Here is a 20,478-nt window from a genome sequence, read left to right as displayed (position 1 = left end):
ATTGGATTTTTGGCTCTATTGGTAAATTTAATGGTCCAATTTGGTCCAAATATTACTAAAAATTACTTATATCTAATTCCGGCGTAAAATTTATAAAATAATAAAAATATATAAATTTTTTTAACTTGATCTGAACATTTTTGTTTACTAATTTATTTCAAATTGATATAAAATTTATGATTAGTTATCAATATAGTAGTTACGGAATAAACAAATTTAACCAAATAAAATATCAAAGGAAATAATTATTATATTATATTTATAAGAGTAAATCACATACTCTATATTTCTTATATGATTGAAACATATAGACAAATCTGCTAATCTCTTATTAATATTAAAACAAATATCAACCTCCTCCTCTTCAGTGCTTTTACAACCCGTCTCGTTCAATGCGAATAAATTATCTAAGTTTCCTAGACCTTCTGGGGTCAATGTCGCCGAATTTACATGGGACAATATTTGCAAAGGTCATTTATGGAGAAAGCTTTGGTCCTGGTCGCTCAAGAGCTTCTTGCGGTTGCAACTTCAAAAGTTCGGCCGTTACATGCACAGTGTGGTGTCTGAATATATTAAATAGAACGACCCGCACTAAAACTTTGACTTTCAAAATCGCTTAATCAATCTGTAGGTTATTCGACTGTGGCAGACTGAAACATCTGTTTTCAAATGACATTTTCTACAGATTATCGTTAGACGTAAGACTTAAATTCTTACCAAAAATTATATTAAACGTTCATAGTGCAACAGGTATTTTACTACCAGAAAAAAACTGTGTTCTTTACTTTTAAATTGTATGTTTAGTACGTATCATCGAAAGTGTCATATATGGAAAATAAGATACGCTAAAAAAATCAATTATTCACAGCTTATGAGAGGCAGTCTTCTTTCGTTTTGCCTTTTAAACTTATTTTTGATAATTGAATGTTTTTTAATATGCATTTCTTTAGTTTCAGTTTGATCAGTCGTAAGAGTATTGGCTTTGCAACCACAAGGTTTTAAGTTTAATTCCTTCCACGAAAACCCCTGAAATCAAGCAGTAGTAATATTTGTATTCACTTAATAATATAGACCTAACTATGATTTGATAAGATTGTCTTTTAAGCTTATTTTAAATAATTGAAACTATTTGGCGCGGTGCTTGGAATTCTTATTTGTGTTTTATTAAATTGAATCAGGTAAATCATTAGTGTTTTGGCTTTGCAACCACAGGGCTCCAGGTTCAATTCCCATCTCAAACAGCCTGATATCAAGCAGTAGTGATATCCGTCTTCACTTAAAAATATAGATCTAAATGTGATTTCAAGTGAATATAGATATTTGGAGCATTGCTGAAACAAATTCAAATCACTATCAACAAATATATATATATATATATATATATATATATATATATATATCGTTATTAGAATGGACAACCAATGGGTTGCTTCTATAACATAGCGTTAAAATATAAAATAAACACAATTTCTGTAAAAGTTTTTATTTCGACACGAGACTTGGTATTTTATCCTGATAATTAATCTATTAAAAATTTGCTTTTATTTGCAATTATTTTACTGGCCCAGGTAACAGTTAAGTGAACCACTGCTCAAAATTACGCTCAAATTTTTCTTCAATATTAGTAATCATAAAAAAATAAATAAAATATATAGTACGTTTTTCTTGACTTACAGTTTAACAATTACTTCTCAAATATTTTTATGGTGAAGTATAATACTATAAAAGCTTTTGAATAAATTTACTTATTACTTATTGGGTACTAGTTATTAATATATTAAGAATTTCTATAACTTTGCTATTTTTAGTAAGTACGATTTTTGCTTAACATGCAATTTAATTGTAGAATGTTTTAGGCTAGACCTCTAGTTTAGTTTCTTTACATATATATATATATTAAGTTAAAGTTTAAGTAAATAATATGTAGGATAAGCCACATATACTGGAAGTCATACTTAAAGTGGAAATTTGTTTCTAATAAAATATTATATTTTGTTTTTATTTCGATTATTATTTTGGAGATAAAATATATTACAACTATTTTAAATAAGTGAAAACACAGTTTTTTTTAATATTTTTTGCAAAACTTAATACTTTTACTTATAAACATATAATTTTAGATGTTAAATAATTTATTTAATCAAATGCTTTAACTTATATAATCTACGAACTTTTTTTTGTACCGCAGTATTAAAAACTAAAACAAAGTTTTCTCCCGAAATGTTTAAAACAAAATTATTAATTGTGATTTTGGTTACATCTATCGCAATCAAAATACCCTTAATTAGAGGACTTACCAACAAACCCTCGACAGATTATAAAACTTTCTACAATCCTTTGTGGGATTATACTTAAACTTTCACCTTTTTACAAAATTTCTCACAGAACTTTATTGAAAGGTATTAAAAAACATTTATCATGGTAAAATTTACCCCAGAGAATAATTTTTAAAACCCGATATAACACTTGTTTTAGTCGCAACATTACATTTTCACTCAGCAATATACAGTCTGTTACATCTCCTCTTAACATTGTACAATCTCGTAAGAAGCTTATCATAAGGTTATCTTGTGAGCGGGATGCTAAAATAGGTTCCAGAGGCATTAGGTCGAGTACTTCGTAGCACCGTAGACTCGTAGACTCGTAGCCCATGATCCTAATATTACTACACACGGTCGGAGTGATAAAAGGATAGTGACCGAACGAACAGGTGAAATCTACGTGTTACAGCCTCTAATAGGTCTGGGTATTTTTCGATTCTGGGTACGACAGCATGTTTTGGGGATATAGTAATAGATATATAAAATTGTTATCTGCCTAGGTGGATATAGAGATGGAGAAATTAGGCGTGAGTGGACTGAAGTTTCAGGAAAAATATGAAGGGTGTAATGGAATTAAAATACGTGATAGGTAGAATAATTAAATTACTACATAAAATTATTATATGTATATTAGGAGTATGAGAATGTGTCAAAAATAGAATCCGTGACGTACATCTTAGGAATATAGTGATAGATATATAAAATTGTTAATGGCCTAGATAGATATAGAGTAGGAAAAATGAGGCATGATCAGAACCGAAATACAGAAAAAATATGAAGAATATAATTAAAGTATTTTTATGCTAAATAACGAATTAATGTTAATAATTACATGATAAAAGTTAGGGTGTTAAGAATGCATACATAATAAAGTTATTATAAATATAGCAAATATTTTTTAATCATTTAGCCTGGAACAATTATGAATTTGTTCTTTCGCATTATATCCTATAATATTTATTTAAAGACACATGATTTTTCATAAGCGATTAAAAAGTAATAATAATTGTTTTATTTAAAGATATTACTTATTATTATCGATTATTAAAAGCTGCTACATCAAAATTCAATATTATTTCAGTACTGGTATAATAATAGATCATTTCCAAAGAATTCAATTAATTTTTTTCCTTTTGAACTGAAATTACAAGTTAATTTATGCGGCATGAAATATTTATTCCATGCTACTTTATATTTGTAACAATATTTTTTCCGCATTAATTACATTTCTGTTTCGGTTCGATGGTATGTTGTTACAATTCTCATTTAATTTTTTAATTTTTAATTGTATTTTTTCAATACCTTGTCGATGAACATAATTGATCATTTCGAGTGCAGTTATTTTCCTTACCTTGGAAATTCGATAACAGAATTATTTGCCTGACTGTTATAAAATTGATAAAAAATATTTGCCTGATTCAAGTATATTTACAATCAAAACTATAAAATTTTATTCATGTTACAGAAGTTACTTTAATATACCATGTCATATATTTTATTGCTTTCAATCTCGTTGACGTAATAATCTTAGAACAATTTCTCGGATTCTCGGATCTATTAGATTTTTATTGTAAAACATAATACGTTATTTATTTTTCTGAAAATATCTGTTTTTTAGTGAATTCGATTCGTCAACTGTAAAAAGTGAATAAATACAAAATTTGTGATTTATATTGAAATCTACAAGCTATCACATTTCAGCCTTTTTTTAGTCTCCACTTTTATTATAGTGTACAGGTTTTATATGTGCTTAAAAATTACTGCTCAAATCTTGACCATATATAGAGTTTTATACTAGCATTTGGTGACCATTTGGTCATTAGGTTCTGTTCGTGCGCCACATCAGCAGACAGAAGATTAGACGGAATGGATCTTGTACATATTTACCTTAAAATTACACATCATCAAAATTAATTTGCTCCAAATCTGATAACTCCTATGTTACTAGCGATCCTGTCTATCTAGTTTCAATTTTCTGACTTGTTCAAAATCCAACTTCACCTTCTTTTATTTAGTGACTACTCTTTCCCAGATTCTATTCTTGTCACACATTAGCAGACAGAAGTTTGGACAAAATCGATCTTATATAAACTTACCTTAAAATTATCAACGTATCATTAAAATTAATTTTTACCGGATCTGATAACTCCTGCTTCAACAGAGATCCAGTCTATCTAGTTTCAATATTCCGACTTGTTCGAAATTGGACTTTACCTTTTGTATTTAGAGACTACGCTTTCTCTGATTCTGTTGTTGCGTCATTATCAGCAGACAGGAGTTTGGATCTAATTGATAATTTATACCTTATCATCAAAAATAATTTGCTCCACATCAAATACTCCTACGTCAATTGCGATCCAGTCTATCTGGTTTCAATATTCCGACTTGTTCAAAATCCGACTTTACCGGCTTTAGCGACTACTCTTTCCAGGCGCGTTGTCACCTGCGAGACGCGTAAATATAAATCATCAGTGCGAAATCTCGGCTCCGCGTTCGCGTCTTATCTGCATGATTAATGAAATTCTCTGGCAAACTACAATGATAGGCCTCACTCAGAACAACAGCTATAGCGTCGGCGTTATCTGACATCTGTCATTGTCAAGAGCGTCTGGGCGTATTTAATATACCGTCTTATGGAAAAGAAATTGTTTGACGGTTCACTTTTGCTTATGAGCAATCTGTCAACTAATATACGTGATAATAGATAATAGTAAATAGAAATTAATTTGATGTGAATTCTAGTTAAAAATATGACTTACACGCCATTGATTCTCAGATCGAGTCCTGGCACTGAGGTAGAATTTGTATTGTTAGATTGAAATTGAATAATATTTGAGATGTTGAGTTAGAATTGCATAGAATTAGAAGTAAGAGGGAAAAAGGAAGAAGGAAGAAGTGAGAAGTAAGAGGGAAGAAGGGAGAAGTAAGAGGGAAGAAGGAAGAAGTAAGAAGTAAGTGGGAAGAAGTAAGAGGGAAGAAGTAAGAAGTAAGAGTGAAGAAGTAAGAAGTAAGATGTAAGAGGGAAGAAGGAAAAAGAAGGTAGAAGAAAAAGGAAGTAGAATTACAGGAGGAACAGGAAAAAGAACAAGACTAGAATATAGGAAGGTTTAGAATAAAGAAGAATGAAGAAATTAGTTCTAAAAAAGAGGATAGATAGAATAGGATAACATATATAAAAAAGATTATAGGATATAAAAGAAAAAATATCATTACCAAGAACAACAATTGCCTATCGTTAGTATTATTTTATTTGACATTAAATATATGAATAAGACAACACCCATTGGCTATAGAGCTACGTTGTTGAGATGGAGTACCGTCATAACAGATTATAGAACTCTTAGTTCTGATTGCTGTTCTAAAATAATCTAATATAGTGAAATGTTCATCTCATCTACTATCGATTTCTTATTACGTCTTATAATGTACTACAAAGCACAGCAAATCGTTTTACAGTTTACTTTTACTTATAAGTAAATATAAGTCAACTAATAAATCAGGATAAAATATATAAAAAATATTAAATAATTAATATAAATACGTAGTAATAAATTTTTTACTACGTATTATTATGTTATAAGATGTATGATTTTGGATTAAATACCGGTCAACTGTAATAACATTAATCTATCAAACTTAATGAAGAAATATAATTTATAATAATTAATTTTTAACTAAAGGCATATTTTTCTCAATATCTAGTTCATCTATTTATTGTTATCTCGATATGTTTTAAAATGTTCTGCAGCAAAGAAATTACTTGATCTTTCAAATTTGAGCTTTCACTTTTGATTACAAGCAATTTATCAACTTCTAAAGGTACTAACTGAACATTGTATTTAGAAATTAATTTTAAGTGAAAAGTTTATTTAATAGCATGTTATTTTACGTATACTTATTATGTCTTAAAATTTACTAGAACACATTTTTTTTTTCAAAGCTTATTTTCACTTATGAGCATATTATTACAATAAAATGCAAATAAATCAATTTAAAACCAAAAATTCTTCTCAGTTACCTTAATCTAATTACTTACATCATAATCAAATGATTGCTTTTTTAACCTTAATCAACAACTAAAAAATAATTAACCAAACGTATGTCAGAGCGCAAAAATAAAATAATGAAAATAATAATTTAATAGAGCTTTTATGGTGAAAATTCATTAAGATATCTAGCAATCACTAAAATGCAACTAGGTGAACTTTTACAACCAAATAACATCGTTTTTAAATTATCAGTTTCACATTTGTACGAAAAAAGTTCATTTTTTGTACTAATTAAGACAGGAATAATTTAAATGAAAAAACAATTACAAAATAACAGGCCATATTATTAATTTTGCTGTTTATAAGCTACAATACATTTATTTTATTTAATACCCTCAGGTAAAAACTCATACATTTATTTTATTTAATACCCTCAGGTAAAAACTCATACATTTCAAACATAATGTATATGTAATGTACGGCTAAATACCAAATTTTTATATTAGAATATATATTTTTCTTTAATTTAATTTTTTTGAATTTTATTTAATGACATGTGTTGCAAAACCTGTAACCGACATATGCTTCGCTAATTACTGATTATTATATACTAATAAATTTTACCCAAATTTCCATAAATCTGTCTTAAGCTTTCTTCGTTGAAACTAACCCTAAACTTTGAAGTTTATTTTTAGATTTACTATGTAAGTTTCTATAAACTCTATTGAATATTTGGAGGCTCGCAAAACTTTCTCAAAGTTTCAAACTAACGAATTTTGTCTTGAGACTTCTGCTTTTGATTGAGTAGTGTCTGGAAGAGCTTTATCGCAGCTTATTACAATTTTACAGTGCATTAATGTAATCTATATGATCGAATATTGTCTCAGAGTCTACGTTTATGTTTATTTTATCACTTTTTGTCTGAAGACTGACGTTTCAATTTTTCCATCTCGATATAGTAAATTGTTCATTCCCTTGGCTGTGTTTTTTTATTAAACACGCACCAGTGAATTTACGTTGTGATAAATTGTCTAAGTCAGCAACATATTCGGCTGGTCAGTTATATTAAAAATATAAGTCTTTGTTCGCAATTTTGTCAATGTGTATTATTTACGACTGCTGTTTCGTATTATCTTGAAGTTTATAGCATTGCTTTTAAACTTTATTGAGCGAAAACTTTTCTAGAAACAATATTTCATTTTATTTTTCATTGTCGTGATATATTATTGACATGGAAATGTTTCCTGCGAGTGTTAGAATGGAACAAAAAATTGTAAATATATTTTGAATGCGTTGCCAATATGTCAATTATTTGAGGTAAAAAGGAATAATTTGCGTAAGAAAAGTGCGCACGCAAATTTTTGGTTCACGGTCAGATTTTTGGGTATTTATAATTTAATACTGTTTCTTTAATTAGAACTTTTCAAGATGTGTACATATATATATATATATATATATATATATATATATATATATATAAATATATATATATATATATATATATATATGTTTAATTTGAGTTTAATAATTATATATATATATATATATATATATATATATAATGCCATGTTGATTATTATAGATCAAGATAAACCGACATTTTGTATTAGCCACTCTTATCAAATATTATTTCAATTTCTGAGTAATTGCATTTCGTGTAAAACAAAAACAGTATTCAGTTAGTTTTATATTAAAGAAACAATATTTAATCTTTCAAATAATTATTTGTCAATATTTAATCTTTCAAATAATTATTTAATATTATTTATATTAATTATGTACTTTCAGCTGCATGACTAAAAGTATTTGTGAAAAAATGCTAGCTAAATTTATGGATCGGGAACATAATTTGAACGCATTGTCTATAATTTAAATTAAAAAATTATTTATTAATGCTAAACTAGTTTACCATTTTTATAAATTATGAATGTATATGAATTTCACAAAAAATGAAAACTGTTTTTGATCATTTTGAACCTGCAAAAATACATGAACAAAATAATATGTAATATTTGAGTAAATAAATACAACATGTGTATGAGGTCAATGAGCACTACGCTTTTCTTACGTATTGTTTTAAACAATAGGCATCTAACCAAAATTACTATATAGCCTTACTAGTAAAATCTAGAAAACTTTGCAAATGAACTTTTTTTAACTTTACCCGATGTATTGTTTATTAACAATTCATATATTAACGAAATATTACAAGGTCAATATTTTACGATGATTCAGTATAATAGGCCCTACATTATATTAAAAAATAATTAAAATAAATATTTGTGATATTGGGTTAATATTTTTATTATAATAAAATATTTTATTAACTTTTCAAATGATGAATTATAAAAATACATTTCAAGTCAGAAACAGTGTCGTAGTTGTTTGATGTATTGCATGTACTACTGATTACAGTTGACGTCCACACTTAAATAAAATATTTTTTTAAAATAGCAAATGAATGAAATGATTTGTGTTAAACAAATTAATTTGATTCATACAATTACAGATAGTATAAGTGTGTTTGAAAGACATCAATTGAAAGCCGTATCGATTATTTTTTAGTAAAAGCGAAAACATTTTTTTGAAATGAAAAATTGTATATTTCATCTAAATAGATTAGTGACAACTTTAATTAATTAAGTTGATTATATATACGTATAGGGAAGTTTATGCAACTTGCCTCAAGGCAAAATGCTAGTTCCAACTACTTTCAGCTATTGTTTAACGTGATTAATAAGTTCCTTAACAACTGTACGTGTGATATATTCGTAGCTTTGTATTTTCTGACCGTATTTCGACGGCTTGTTCTCATGAGAACTATACACAATGGTATTTTGAGATTACTTACTTGTTCACATATTTTGGACCCGACCTTCTTAATGTAAAACATGAGTACACTGTTCGAGACAGTCGTAATCCCGGTGACATATTTGAATGGCACGTGCAAAACAACGGTACAGTCTTCACGCTTTCTGAATTTCAACAGTTTTCTAAAACGAATCATATTTAGTAATCAATTATAATATACATATATATATATATATATATACATATATATATATACATATATATATATATATATATATATATATATATATATATATAGATCAAAAAGATATCTCTAATCGAATAACCTATTTGGGCACGTAGTGTGGTATGGCAAAGAAAAACCACTCATGATGAATATTTTTGATTCGAGTTGTCCCCACCAATCATAACTATTGTTGTTCTAATTATGCATACACATATTTCTAAAATCACATTTCACTTACAATTTCATATGTATAATTTCTATCAAAATTCATTTTTTCTGTCTACGATATTATCATTCTTATAAAAATGTCTGATACAAAATAAATAACTAGACAAGAAGGCAATGAAATTAATAATATTTACACCATAGTCTCTGAAGTGGAAATTTTATTATATTTTTTTGCAAAATGAATTATTAATTTATAATAAAACCGTCTGCACTAATACAAATAAATTTTATTTCACTATATTGTGTTACCAATTATGTATTCCTATAATAGGTACTACTTATATTCAATAACTGTTATCAAGCATAAATAAAAACTTCTCAAATGGACATAGTTGCTATTTCCATTTTCAAATTTCTGTATCTAGTGCTACTGGCCTTATTATTTTTTATAATATTATTTTAAATTGTATAACTTCTGAAGTTTTACAAATCCTTCTGTTTTCCTGGTGTAAGTACGGTTGAAAGATTTTCTAAGTAAGGTACGATGTTGTCGCATGAACCATCAACCCATGCTAAGCCTCTTGACAAAACTTAATTACATATTCTCAACGAAGGATTAGTCACTAACTTGTCCTTTTGTATTTAATTTGTCATTACTGCTTGTTGACTATTCTAAAACTTTATATGTTTCAGTTTTTATAGTTTGAGAACAGAGAAAATGAAAAGAGTTTGCTATATTTCAATCTACAGTTTCATAAATTGAAATAAATTCAATAAGTTGACATTAATTCTGCAAAAAAATTACTAATTTTATAAATAAATATTTAATAACGAAATTTTGAAATAATTTTTCACCTTTCAAACAAGCTCTGGATTATCGCAAACTTTTCAAGAATAAAACTGGTCAAATCGGTCAGCCATTTTCGGGGTTTAGCATACCTAATATAATCCCAAGTTTTATTTTTATATATAAGAAGACATATATGAATTCTCTTTATTTTTGAATTTCAAACAAGTCTGCTTTGATGAGAAAATACTGAAATAAAATGATTCTAAAAACAACTCAAGTAAATATTTAGTACAATAACATCAATATTAATTTCAATTTTATATTATGCTTTTTCTAAGCATTTATTCATTTGTAACTATACCAAAAATTAATTATACTCTAAAAAGTACCAGGAACTAAAGTTTTTATTTTAAATACGCAGAGATGAAGTGTTGACATTGCATTTTTTTTAAATTAAACTTTAAGATGCCAAATGCATTATTATAATTTTATTCACATTACTATTGAATGATTTTTTCTGAAGATTTATTCATGACATACATGATAAAATATAGGCATTAAATAGATTATGAAAAAAACTAATGAAGAACTTAAAAGCATTATTTAAATGAAATTCTAAAATATACGTATTTATTAATTCATGTATACTTATTTATTAAGTAAAACATAATACACATGTTTGCTAAAATGCTTCTGAAAAATATTTCTAATGCTTCCTAATATTATCAGTTATATCTAAATGCTTTTTAATATTATCAATTATATCTGAATTTCATGTATTTTTAATTACATATATTCAAGTAAACTGCAAATAAACAATTCAGTTTAAATCATCCTAAAGAGAACACAAATAGTCATATAATAAATATCATTATTTTAACTCAAATTTATTTAGAATATTTGACAAATGTTTATTTAAAATATGAGGTAAATTTGTTATAATTTTATTTTTTTCAAATTTAACCATACAAAATTCATTCTCATAATTTCATTCGTGTAAGCTTTTTAATGATTTCTTTCTGACATACATGATAGTATATAAGTATTAACTATATTGTAAGAAAACAAATAAAGAATTTTATTGTTAAGTAATAAATTATAAATTTATTTTATTTTATAATAAAATTGGCTATTTATAATGTTTTCTGTTAAAAATAAAAGGATATGATTAGAAAATTATTCATGTATGTACCTTCCATGCATTTACCGCAATAAAAAATAATTATTTATATATAATAATAAACATATATATAATAGCCGATTGTCGTAAAATAAATAAATAAATAAATAAATAAATAAATAATTATTCATATTTGGGTATATTCTATTAGCATTCAGATATCATTTTGAAATTTAAGATCATGCATTATTATGATAAATAACACTTCCTCTCGATTTTGGGAATACACATATATTTCTTAATACATTCAAACTTAACCATAAATCTAAATCTTCTTTTATTCTCTCTGTATATTTTTATCTCGATCCATTTATTTTCATATTGTACTGAGAATGCACTGTTTTAAAATTTATGACTCGAACCTGTTACAATATCTCATCCAATCAATGCTCTCCTTTACAGAAAAGCTTCCGGGGACGGCAGCACGGGTCGCGCCATCCGGAGCACCCCGGACTGGGGCGAGGCTGCGCTGAGCGGGGAGCATATGTGGCAGCCGACTTCCGTGTCCGGGGACTACTGCTACCTGGCTGACAATGACTGCACGGTCAGTGGGATAATTGAACTATTATAGTATATCAATTTTGTTTAAGTTTAATTAAAAGTAATAGAAAATAAAAAAATAAGGCAAATTATAAGAAACTCATAGTACCTACTAGGGAATGCAATACCGATGAAAAATTTCAATACCGGTAATTCGGTAATTTTTTATTTTAAAACCGGACACTAATGACGAGTTGAGATAATATTCGACATTTGTTTATCCTATAGAATCACTTGAAGATATAGCTGTTTATGCGATTATAAAATTTGAAGATAAATTTGTTCCGAGAAATTTAAATTTTAGTGTATTATGTATCAAATAGCGCTTATGTAAAATTACCGAAAATATCGGTATTTTTTCGGTAAACACCGGTAAAAATACTGCCGAAAAATCGGGCGGTTTACCGGTAATTCGGTATACCGGTATACCGGTAATCAATCATATACCTACTTACATATTCACATTGAAATATATTACTTTGCATGAGTACTTAATAAAAAATATTTTGCAGTGAGAAATTTGCAAGTAGAGAGAACTTTAATTAATTAATCAATTTCTTTCTTAAATATCTTTCTATTGGAAAATTCAATTTTATTTCTATATTTTTCATATTTTCGTAATTTGCTTTCTCGTGCACCTGAACATCATTATAAATCAATATTGGATTTTTTAATTCAATTCTTGTACGTAAATTATGTTTTGTAAGATTTACTGCCAAAAGCAGTATTTTTCTATTCAGATTGATATACTCCTTCCAGTAATTTTTTTTTCAGATATTCCTATTCAAATAGGAATTAAAATTTAATTAAATAACTATTAAAATGGTGAAATTCAAAGTAAATTTGAAAACTTACTTTCTTTTTTAATTTTTTATAAAAATACGAATTAAGTTTATATTGGAACGTCGAGCTGAGTTTATTGGCCCTGAACTAATATTATGAATTATAAAGAATATTCGTTTTCAGATTTCAATGACTTAGGTAAATTTTAATGAACATAAGTAGTTGTCGAGACGCCAACAAAAATAGTAGTTCTTTTTAAAAAAAAACATTTTGAGGCCTTCGTTACTATTTTAAATTTTTTATATTTACAGTTAATCGTTAAATCAATACATATTATCAACATGGATTAATATAATCAAATCAAGTTTCATCTATTCCATTTTGGTTAATAATTAATCATTATTCATGGGCAGCAAAAATTATATTATGGTGTTGTTTCACGCAATTTTGATAATCAACCAGTGATTATTTATATAAACAAATTTGCTTTAAAATATGAAAAGTATTAACAATAGAAAATAAATACGTTTTCAAGTTGCAATACGTTTTCTATACTATAGTATAGCAACAATTTTGAATATTATAACGACAATTAATTTAACGAAGGAAAAAAACGTTATTCTACAATATTTATTGCTCTATTATTTCAGACAACATACATAATACAATTATAATACCTTATATCTATCATTCCGCATTTATTTTTTCATAATTCCCCACAACCTGGGATCCTACACAAATATTTGTGTTTACCAAAATACCATTATATCAGAATGAGCAAAATAAATAAATACATGTGTTGTATATATTCGGTTTCTAATTCTTTTATAAGAACCCAGAAGATTTATCTTGGCGGAAGCTTTTAAAAGCATGTGAGCTTTTTTTCGTTCGAGACGTTTGAGTATTAAAACTGAAGGAAAATACTGTAATATAGTACTTTTGTGCTTTGCGTTATGATGAAATATATTTTTGAAAAATTGTATGATGGATTATTGCTATTAAAATAAACTCGTTAACCGTTTTGTGGTGACTAATGTACTTGCTTATAAGGTAATTAAACTACTAATAAAAAATACGTTCTCTAAATTTATTATGATTTATTTTGTAAACAGTTAAATGTATCTATTGAATAATTTTGTTTGGTCGTTTGGTTTTATTAGCGTGAATTATTTTCATTGGGCTTTTTAATTAATTTAAGCATTAATTTAATGAAATGTTTGTGTCGACAATTAAAATAAACATTAATAAATGTAACTGTCATAGTGTAGGTACTTATTGACTTCTATTTCTCAAAAAGTACAATTTTATGTTTATTTAAAAAAAACATAAATGTAATAAATTTAACCAAAAAAAAATATAATGATTTATTAATCTCTTTTATCACAAACAGAAATCGTGACAGAAAAGTTCTGTAAAAAATTATTATATTCAGTTTCTCGTTATTATCATGTTAGTTGGTTTTTCGACTCTATTCAATTTGTCTCCTATCTGTTTTTTGCTGATTAACAAAATACAATAAAAACACATAATGGACCTAGAAGAAATAGCTTGACATATCAACTACAGTAAAGGTCCGACTATTGAAAGGAAAGATATTTTGGCAATACCCACAGTGTGATTGGCAATTACCGAAACTACTACTCAATGTATTGTGATCTTTGATTGTGAACGAAATGAATTTTCCACGTTGTAGTCGAAATCAATGTTGGCATCGTATTCCGCATCATTACTTATTTATTTATGAACATCGAACGTTTTCTTCACTGTCCTCTTTAGTTAATTAGAAACTAAACTTGACCTTTGAATGATACATTTTCAGCTATATTGTTGAAGTATTAATAATTAAATATAACTAGAGTCTCCGGCGTACAAATGAATAATTGATAATGTTTGTGTTTGGTAAATTAAATATTATTTACGATGAAATTAGCAAGACTAGAATAGTCTAGTATAAACTTTCACGTAACTATTAATTGGAATAGGTGCGTTGTAATTTATTCGCTAATTCTAATCATTTGTTGTATTTTCGTATATTAATAGTTTTATTTAACTTTATAAAGAAGTTTATTTTTGCCAGAAAGCTGGATTTGCTAATTTTGCCCCAAGTCATTCTGAATCGTGTTACACCAAAATTGTTAAAAGTATGTTTAAGACACCAAAATTGGTAAAAGTATATGTGGGCCAAAATTTGATCTTTTGTCAACGTTTTCACAAAAAGAGCTACATTTTTTTCAAATATTTGAAATCCTTTATATGAAACTCGTTGTTCCTCTATATAATTGCAATATTTAATAAAATAAAATGCAATTCACGTTCAGTTTCATCAAATTTTATAAATTGATATCACTGTAGGGTGAGGCTGAGTCCAAATGCTCAAATTGGCTTTCATTAATTATACTGTCTAAACTAAATAAGTAAACGCATAACACGTTAAAAATATTATATTAAATTTAGTTAAATTCACAGTTAATTTGTGAGTATAGTAAAATGTTATTTTACTATTTTTCTAAAATTTGTCACGTGTCACTTTTTACTCCCTAGTCGAGGTAAAAAAAGATAACCAGAGAGCAAACAGATTCAATGTTTCATCTTTTTAATTTCAATTTTAAAGAGGTTTTACATAAAATTCATGGGTATATTTTTCACAAAGATTCACTCTGTACAAAATAACCTTGATCTGGTATTCTATCCGAAATATTAATCAGCAGAGTTAGAATAGCTAATAATTTGATTTATCTCTTAAAAAATTTCTTTTTCTAACTAATTTACTAAATTATTTACTACTTTCTTAATATTTACTTTTGTTAGTGTAAGGGTTTAGGTGTTCCTTTTTACATCATCTACATGTAAACTTTTATATAAAAAAGCTATTGAATGAAACTTTTTTTTATGTTTTTTTTATTTTTTATTTAGCAATCAGAAATACATAAAGATTCCTATGAGCTAAATTGACAATATTCAAGAGCGATACCTAAGAGGAACTCCAATGAGATCTTCTCAGTTTAACAATTAATATGATAATAATATATTATACCTAATCTAAGACTAAAGGCCATTGTCGTTTCAATCTCCTTATGCCATAAGGTTTAGTAATGTCAACTATTGATGGGTTCGAATGTGATTCCAGTTTGCGTTTGTATTTTTCCTTGAATTCTTTGAACGTTAAATGCACCGTTTTCATGTTGAGGTCGCTGTGAATGGTTTCATTTGTCACGTACCACGGAGAATTAGAATAGTACGTAAAATTTTTGACTGAATTCTCTGAATTATAGCTATATTTGATTTGTAAGCACATCCCCAGAACTCAATTCCGTAGGTCCAGATTGGTTTAATAATTGATTTATATAGTAACAACTTATATTCAACAGAGAGCTTAGACTTTTTACGCAATTGAATCAAACTTGAAAATAACAATACATCTTAAAAAACATTTGAGTGGCGTATACATAAAAATTACATTCAGGTGTCATAAACTAAATGAAATAACTGAAAACCAAAAAACTACCAATAACAAATGTACTTTTGTTTGGAATATTGATACAACTTTACTTTACAACTTCACTTGTACTTTCCACTTTCTGATTGCGACATCGTAAGAATTTAGGTAATGGCTGGTTACACACATCGTTATTTTTTTATAATTTTCTTGTTTTTGAAATAATGGTAGACTTTTTACTCGTGGATTTTTAAGTCCCGCTATACTTTACACAGTTCTACCAATGATGCATTCTGGGACATATTATCAATAATAACTAATAGGAAAGTTTACAGAAGATCAAAAACAAAGTTCTTCATCAATTTGTAGCCCGTGCTAGTTATATTTAATGTCCCATCCAGCGCTCATGGTTTTGACACCGAATTCGTAAGTGCCACTTTAATGACCGATAAGCCGTAGTATACGATAAACCCATTCAATTATGCCAGCAATCGATAAAGTGTTAAGTAAATTCCAACCCACTCCAACAACTATTCCTCAAGACTACACAGTTTGATTAGAAATTCCCAAACAACGCTCGACAAATATTTGTGTTGTTTCGCGTTAAAATCGATTTACCTATTTCTCAAAGCTATTTACCAGCCTGTTAATACCTAAATTACATTTCTATTTATTTATTATTGCAGAAGCACGGACCTCGGTTGAAGTGTTCGGCGTGCAAGGTGATAGCGCACGCAGGCTGCCTGAGCGCTCTCAACGAACGGGCGCGTTTCCAATGCAAACCGACCTTCCGAGATGTCGGGGTCAGGCAATACCGTGAACAGACGTGCACGCACCATCACTGGGTGCATCGGCGGACGGAGAAAGGAAAATGCAGACAATGCGGCAAGGTGAGCGAAATTCTAATTATAACACCAGTAGAAATTGAAAAAAGGTTGTGAAAGAGAGGCGCTAATAAGTTGTTGTATTTTTGAATTAGTAAAATGTTGATTTATATTAAGGGTTGTATTTGTTTGTTAAAAGAAACTAGCCAAGCCAATTATTTTTTTTATGAAATATAGCAATAAACGTTATTTTTGACAGTGGAATTCAAAACGTATTTACAACATGCGTTTATATTGCGTGTGAACAAAGTATCAGGATCGATAATTCAAAATGGGTCTTATTTTAACGTTATTAATTCTGAATTCTGCACGCCCACATACAAGCACACGCACATATATAAATAAACTAGCAAACCCGACGAACTCCGTTTCGCCACCAGATGGTTTCGTGAGAAAGATGACGAAATTTTTTGTTTGTTTTATATTTGAAAAGGAAAAATTTGATTTTATTACACAACAGTAATGAATTTATTTCGATTACAAAAATGAATGTGTTTTTAGTTGAACTTCTCTAAGTAAATGAAAGTGAATCCGCAAATTATCCGTTTCATTGAAGTGCTCTTTGGTAAACCACATTTTTTGTTTTTTGGTCTGGCGTTAACACAAGCAAAGCGGATGGTTTTCTAACTCGTGAACAGGCAACGTATAACTGCCCATGTGAAAAACACTGATTTTATAAATAATCTATTTGAAATTTATCCCGCAAACACAACGCGATTGGCCTTGCGACTTGTTAATTTCATTGCAAACGCAAGGCGAACTGGAAATTGCAATCGTTTGAAGTCAAACGGAAGACCAGTCGGAATCATTGGTATGTCACCAAATCGCCAGCAATTTTTGATTAAATGGTGAAATTCAGTGCGTGTACATCATATTTCTTGGCGGCAAGAATTGCTCGTTGTCTTAACCAAGCATAATTCTGATAATTCTCACTAATGTCACTACTCGAATTTTTAAATACAGTGCGTGAAGTTCCAGCAACTTGCATTAGGGCACGATGCCATGCACCACTAATTTTAGCTATAAAACTTGCGGAGCCCGAGACCTTTCCAACGAATGCAAAATTGTCGAAATCGGTTCGTGCGTTCTGGAGTTAAATCGTGAGGAAGGAAAACCCGACTATATTATATATATATATATATATGTAGATATATATATATATATATATATATATATATATATATAAACTAGTGGTTTTCAAAAGTAATGTCTTTTAAACTAAATAACTTTAAGTTATGAGTCTAGTTTGAAATCTTGAGTTTAGTACATTCTTGAATAGCTGAATATGGGGCCGGCCCTAAATGTCCAATTTGACCTCCAACTAGTGGTGCATGCCATTGTGCCTAAAGTCAAATTGCTTGAACTACTAGAATTAAATTTCTGATGTGAAAAATCAGTAACCATAAATATCAATGATTAATAGCAATTGTTTTAAATATTTTCAAATAAATACTATATATTTTACCGCTCATTTATGGTATAGCAAATATCTTATTGCATAAGACACTTAAGAATGTTTACATTAACAAGAGATGCCGAACAAATCCATCTGATGATATTTTTCTTACGAAAATGGAATACGCATATGAAATATACATTTTCAAAGTGCATTGTGAATTTAAAATTTGCATTTAAAGTTTGAAACTTTGTATATTTCTGAAAATTTTGAAAAAAAAATGTAAAAATTTCGAAGTAAACTAGAATTTATGTTACATAACTCAAACAAAATCAGCACTCATTTTGCAAATCTCTATAAAATATCTGATAATTTTATAACCATTTGTTAATGATCATTTTTGCCCGCCAAAGAATATTTTTCTAAGTTTTTTTCTGTATCTCGGACCCCACTGAATCGGCTTTCCCAAAAATTTAATAAATTCTTCATTTGGTCAATACAAGTGAAATGTTTTATTGAATCATTCAAATATCCGCACATACAAATACACACACCTATATCCATTTTATCTAAGGTATGCTAAAATGTTCAGAAACCTTTGAAACGTAAATATATATAAAAATTTTTGTTTTCGATTTTTGAATCCTACACGAAGTTAATTATAGATATTTTAATTGGGTGGTAGAGTAAAATATTTTATTAGAGAGCAAAACTGTAATTGTTAGTATCTGAAAATAAATTTAATGATACACTATTTATTCAAATTGCAAATCATTTCATTGCACCTGTGTATTTGGTACTACATATTACAAAGCGTCTGTAACCATAAATACAGTTTAAAGCACTTCTAATATACCGCAATTAATAGTACATGGATACAACTGTCGGTACATGCCATGTAGATTCAATACTAATTGCAATCGGAATACGTAAACGATTATAATTCTGATCAAAGCAACAGGAACAGTTATAAATAATTATTAGACTCATGATTATCTCTTGCGTAATCAATTTGTTATATAATATTTGAAATTCAAAGTGACATTTTGGAATCATAATAATTTTACCCTAAATATAATATTAAATGAAATATATTAATTATTTAATAGTATTTATATATATATAATTGAAATTTTATATATAAATTACTGTGAGATCATTTTCTCAATAATACTAAATATTATTTTGGTCCATCTTCAATGTTCAACCGAAGCACAAACATTTTTATATCATTTTACTGTTTGAGCTTATATAATAATTGAAATTTATATACATATTATTATATAAAATTATATAATATGACTATATTATATATAGTATTTGTTATTTCCAATTAGGGCATATTTACACAGCTTCGCATCAGTGAATAACACCGACATTATTTTGTACATGTTTGCATCTCCTGTTTAGGTTTAATTAATTAATTAATGGTCGGATTTTGGTAACTGACTTTTTAATATAATTTAATGGGCAATTTTTAAGCTTAACAAATATTTTTAGCCGTAAATAATTCACAATTGTAGGCTTTTTTATTTGGTTCTTTTTTAATAAATAGAAATCAAAGTATAACTTTTAATACAGAGAGAAAAATATCATAATTTTCTACTAATTGGCTAAAATATTGATAAACTTTTTCAATTTAAGGCATTTTGCTTTGAATCGAGTTGTCATTCAATTGAATGGACGTCAACTGTAATCAGTAGCTATATAAAAACGTACAGATGCTTCGGCATAGATTCTGATTAGAAACGCTCAATCTTGCGAGTAAATTCTAAACTTAATGAATTTTATTAATTCAACGTATGCGTATTGATTAATTTGCTCACCCCACTATGTAATTTTTGGTATATAATATCAAGCTCAAAATTATGGATTTTTCCATGACATATTTCCACAAAATAATGTTTTACCAGTTACTATTAGACTAGTACCATTGTTTGATATATAATTAGTT

General features: G+C 27.7%; 1 protein-coding gene across 1 annotated transcript; it reads left to right on the top strand.

Annotated features, from left to right (window-relative positions):
* The first annotated feature begins 2,833 nt into the window (after positions 1-2,833).
* Positions 2,834-17,185, top strand: LOC113370950 (eye-specific diacylglycerol kinase-like). Its single transcript, XM_026611617.1, has 3 exons — positions 2,834-2,910; positions 11,888-12,029; positions 16,931-17,185. Exons 1-3 carry the CDS (start codon positions 2,834-2,836, stop codon positions 17,183-17,185), a joined length of 474 nt encoding a protein of 157 aa, XP_026467402.1.
* Positions 17,186-20,478: the final 3,293 nt, after the last annotated feature.

The sequence above is a fragment of the Ctenocephalides felis genome, unplaced genomic scaffold, assembly GCF_003426905.1.
Source record: "Ctenocephalides felis isolate EL2017-DRISC unplaced genomic scaffold, ASM342690v1 CF-g0.4_SCAFFOLD_01492, whole genome shotgun sequence".
In the NCBI taxonomy this organism is placed as follows: Eukaryota; Metazoa; Arthropoda; class Insecta; order Siphonaptera; family Pulicidae; genus Ctenocephalides; species Ctenocephalides felis.
Note: the sequence above shows the minus strand (reverse complement) of the source record. Positions and strands in the feature narration are given on the sequence as shown.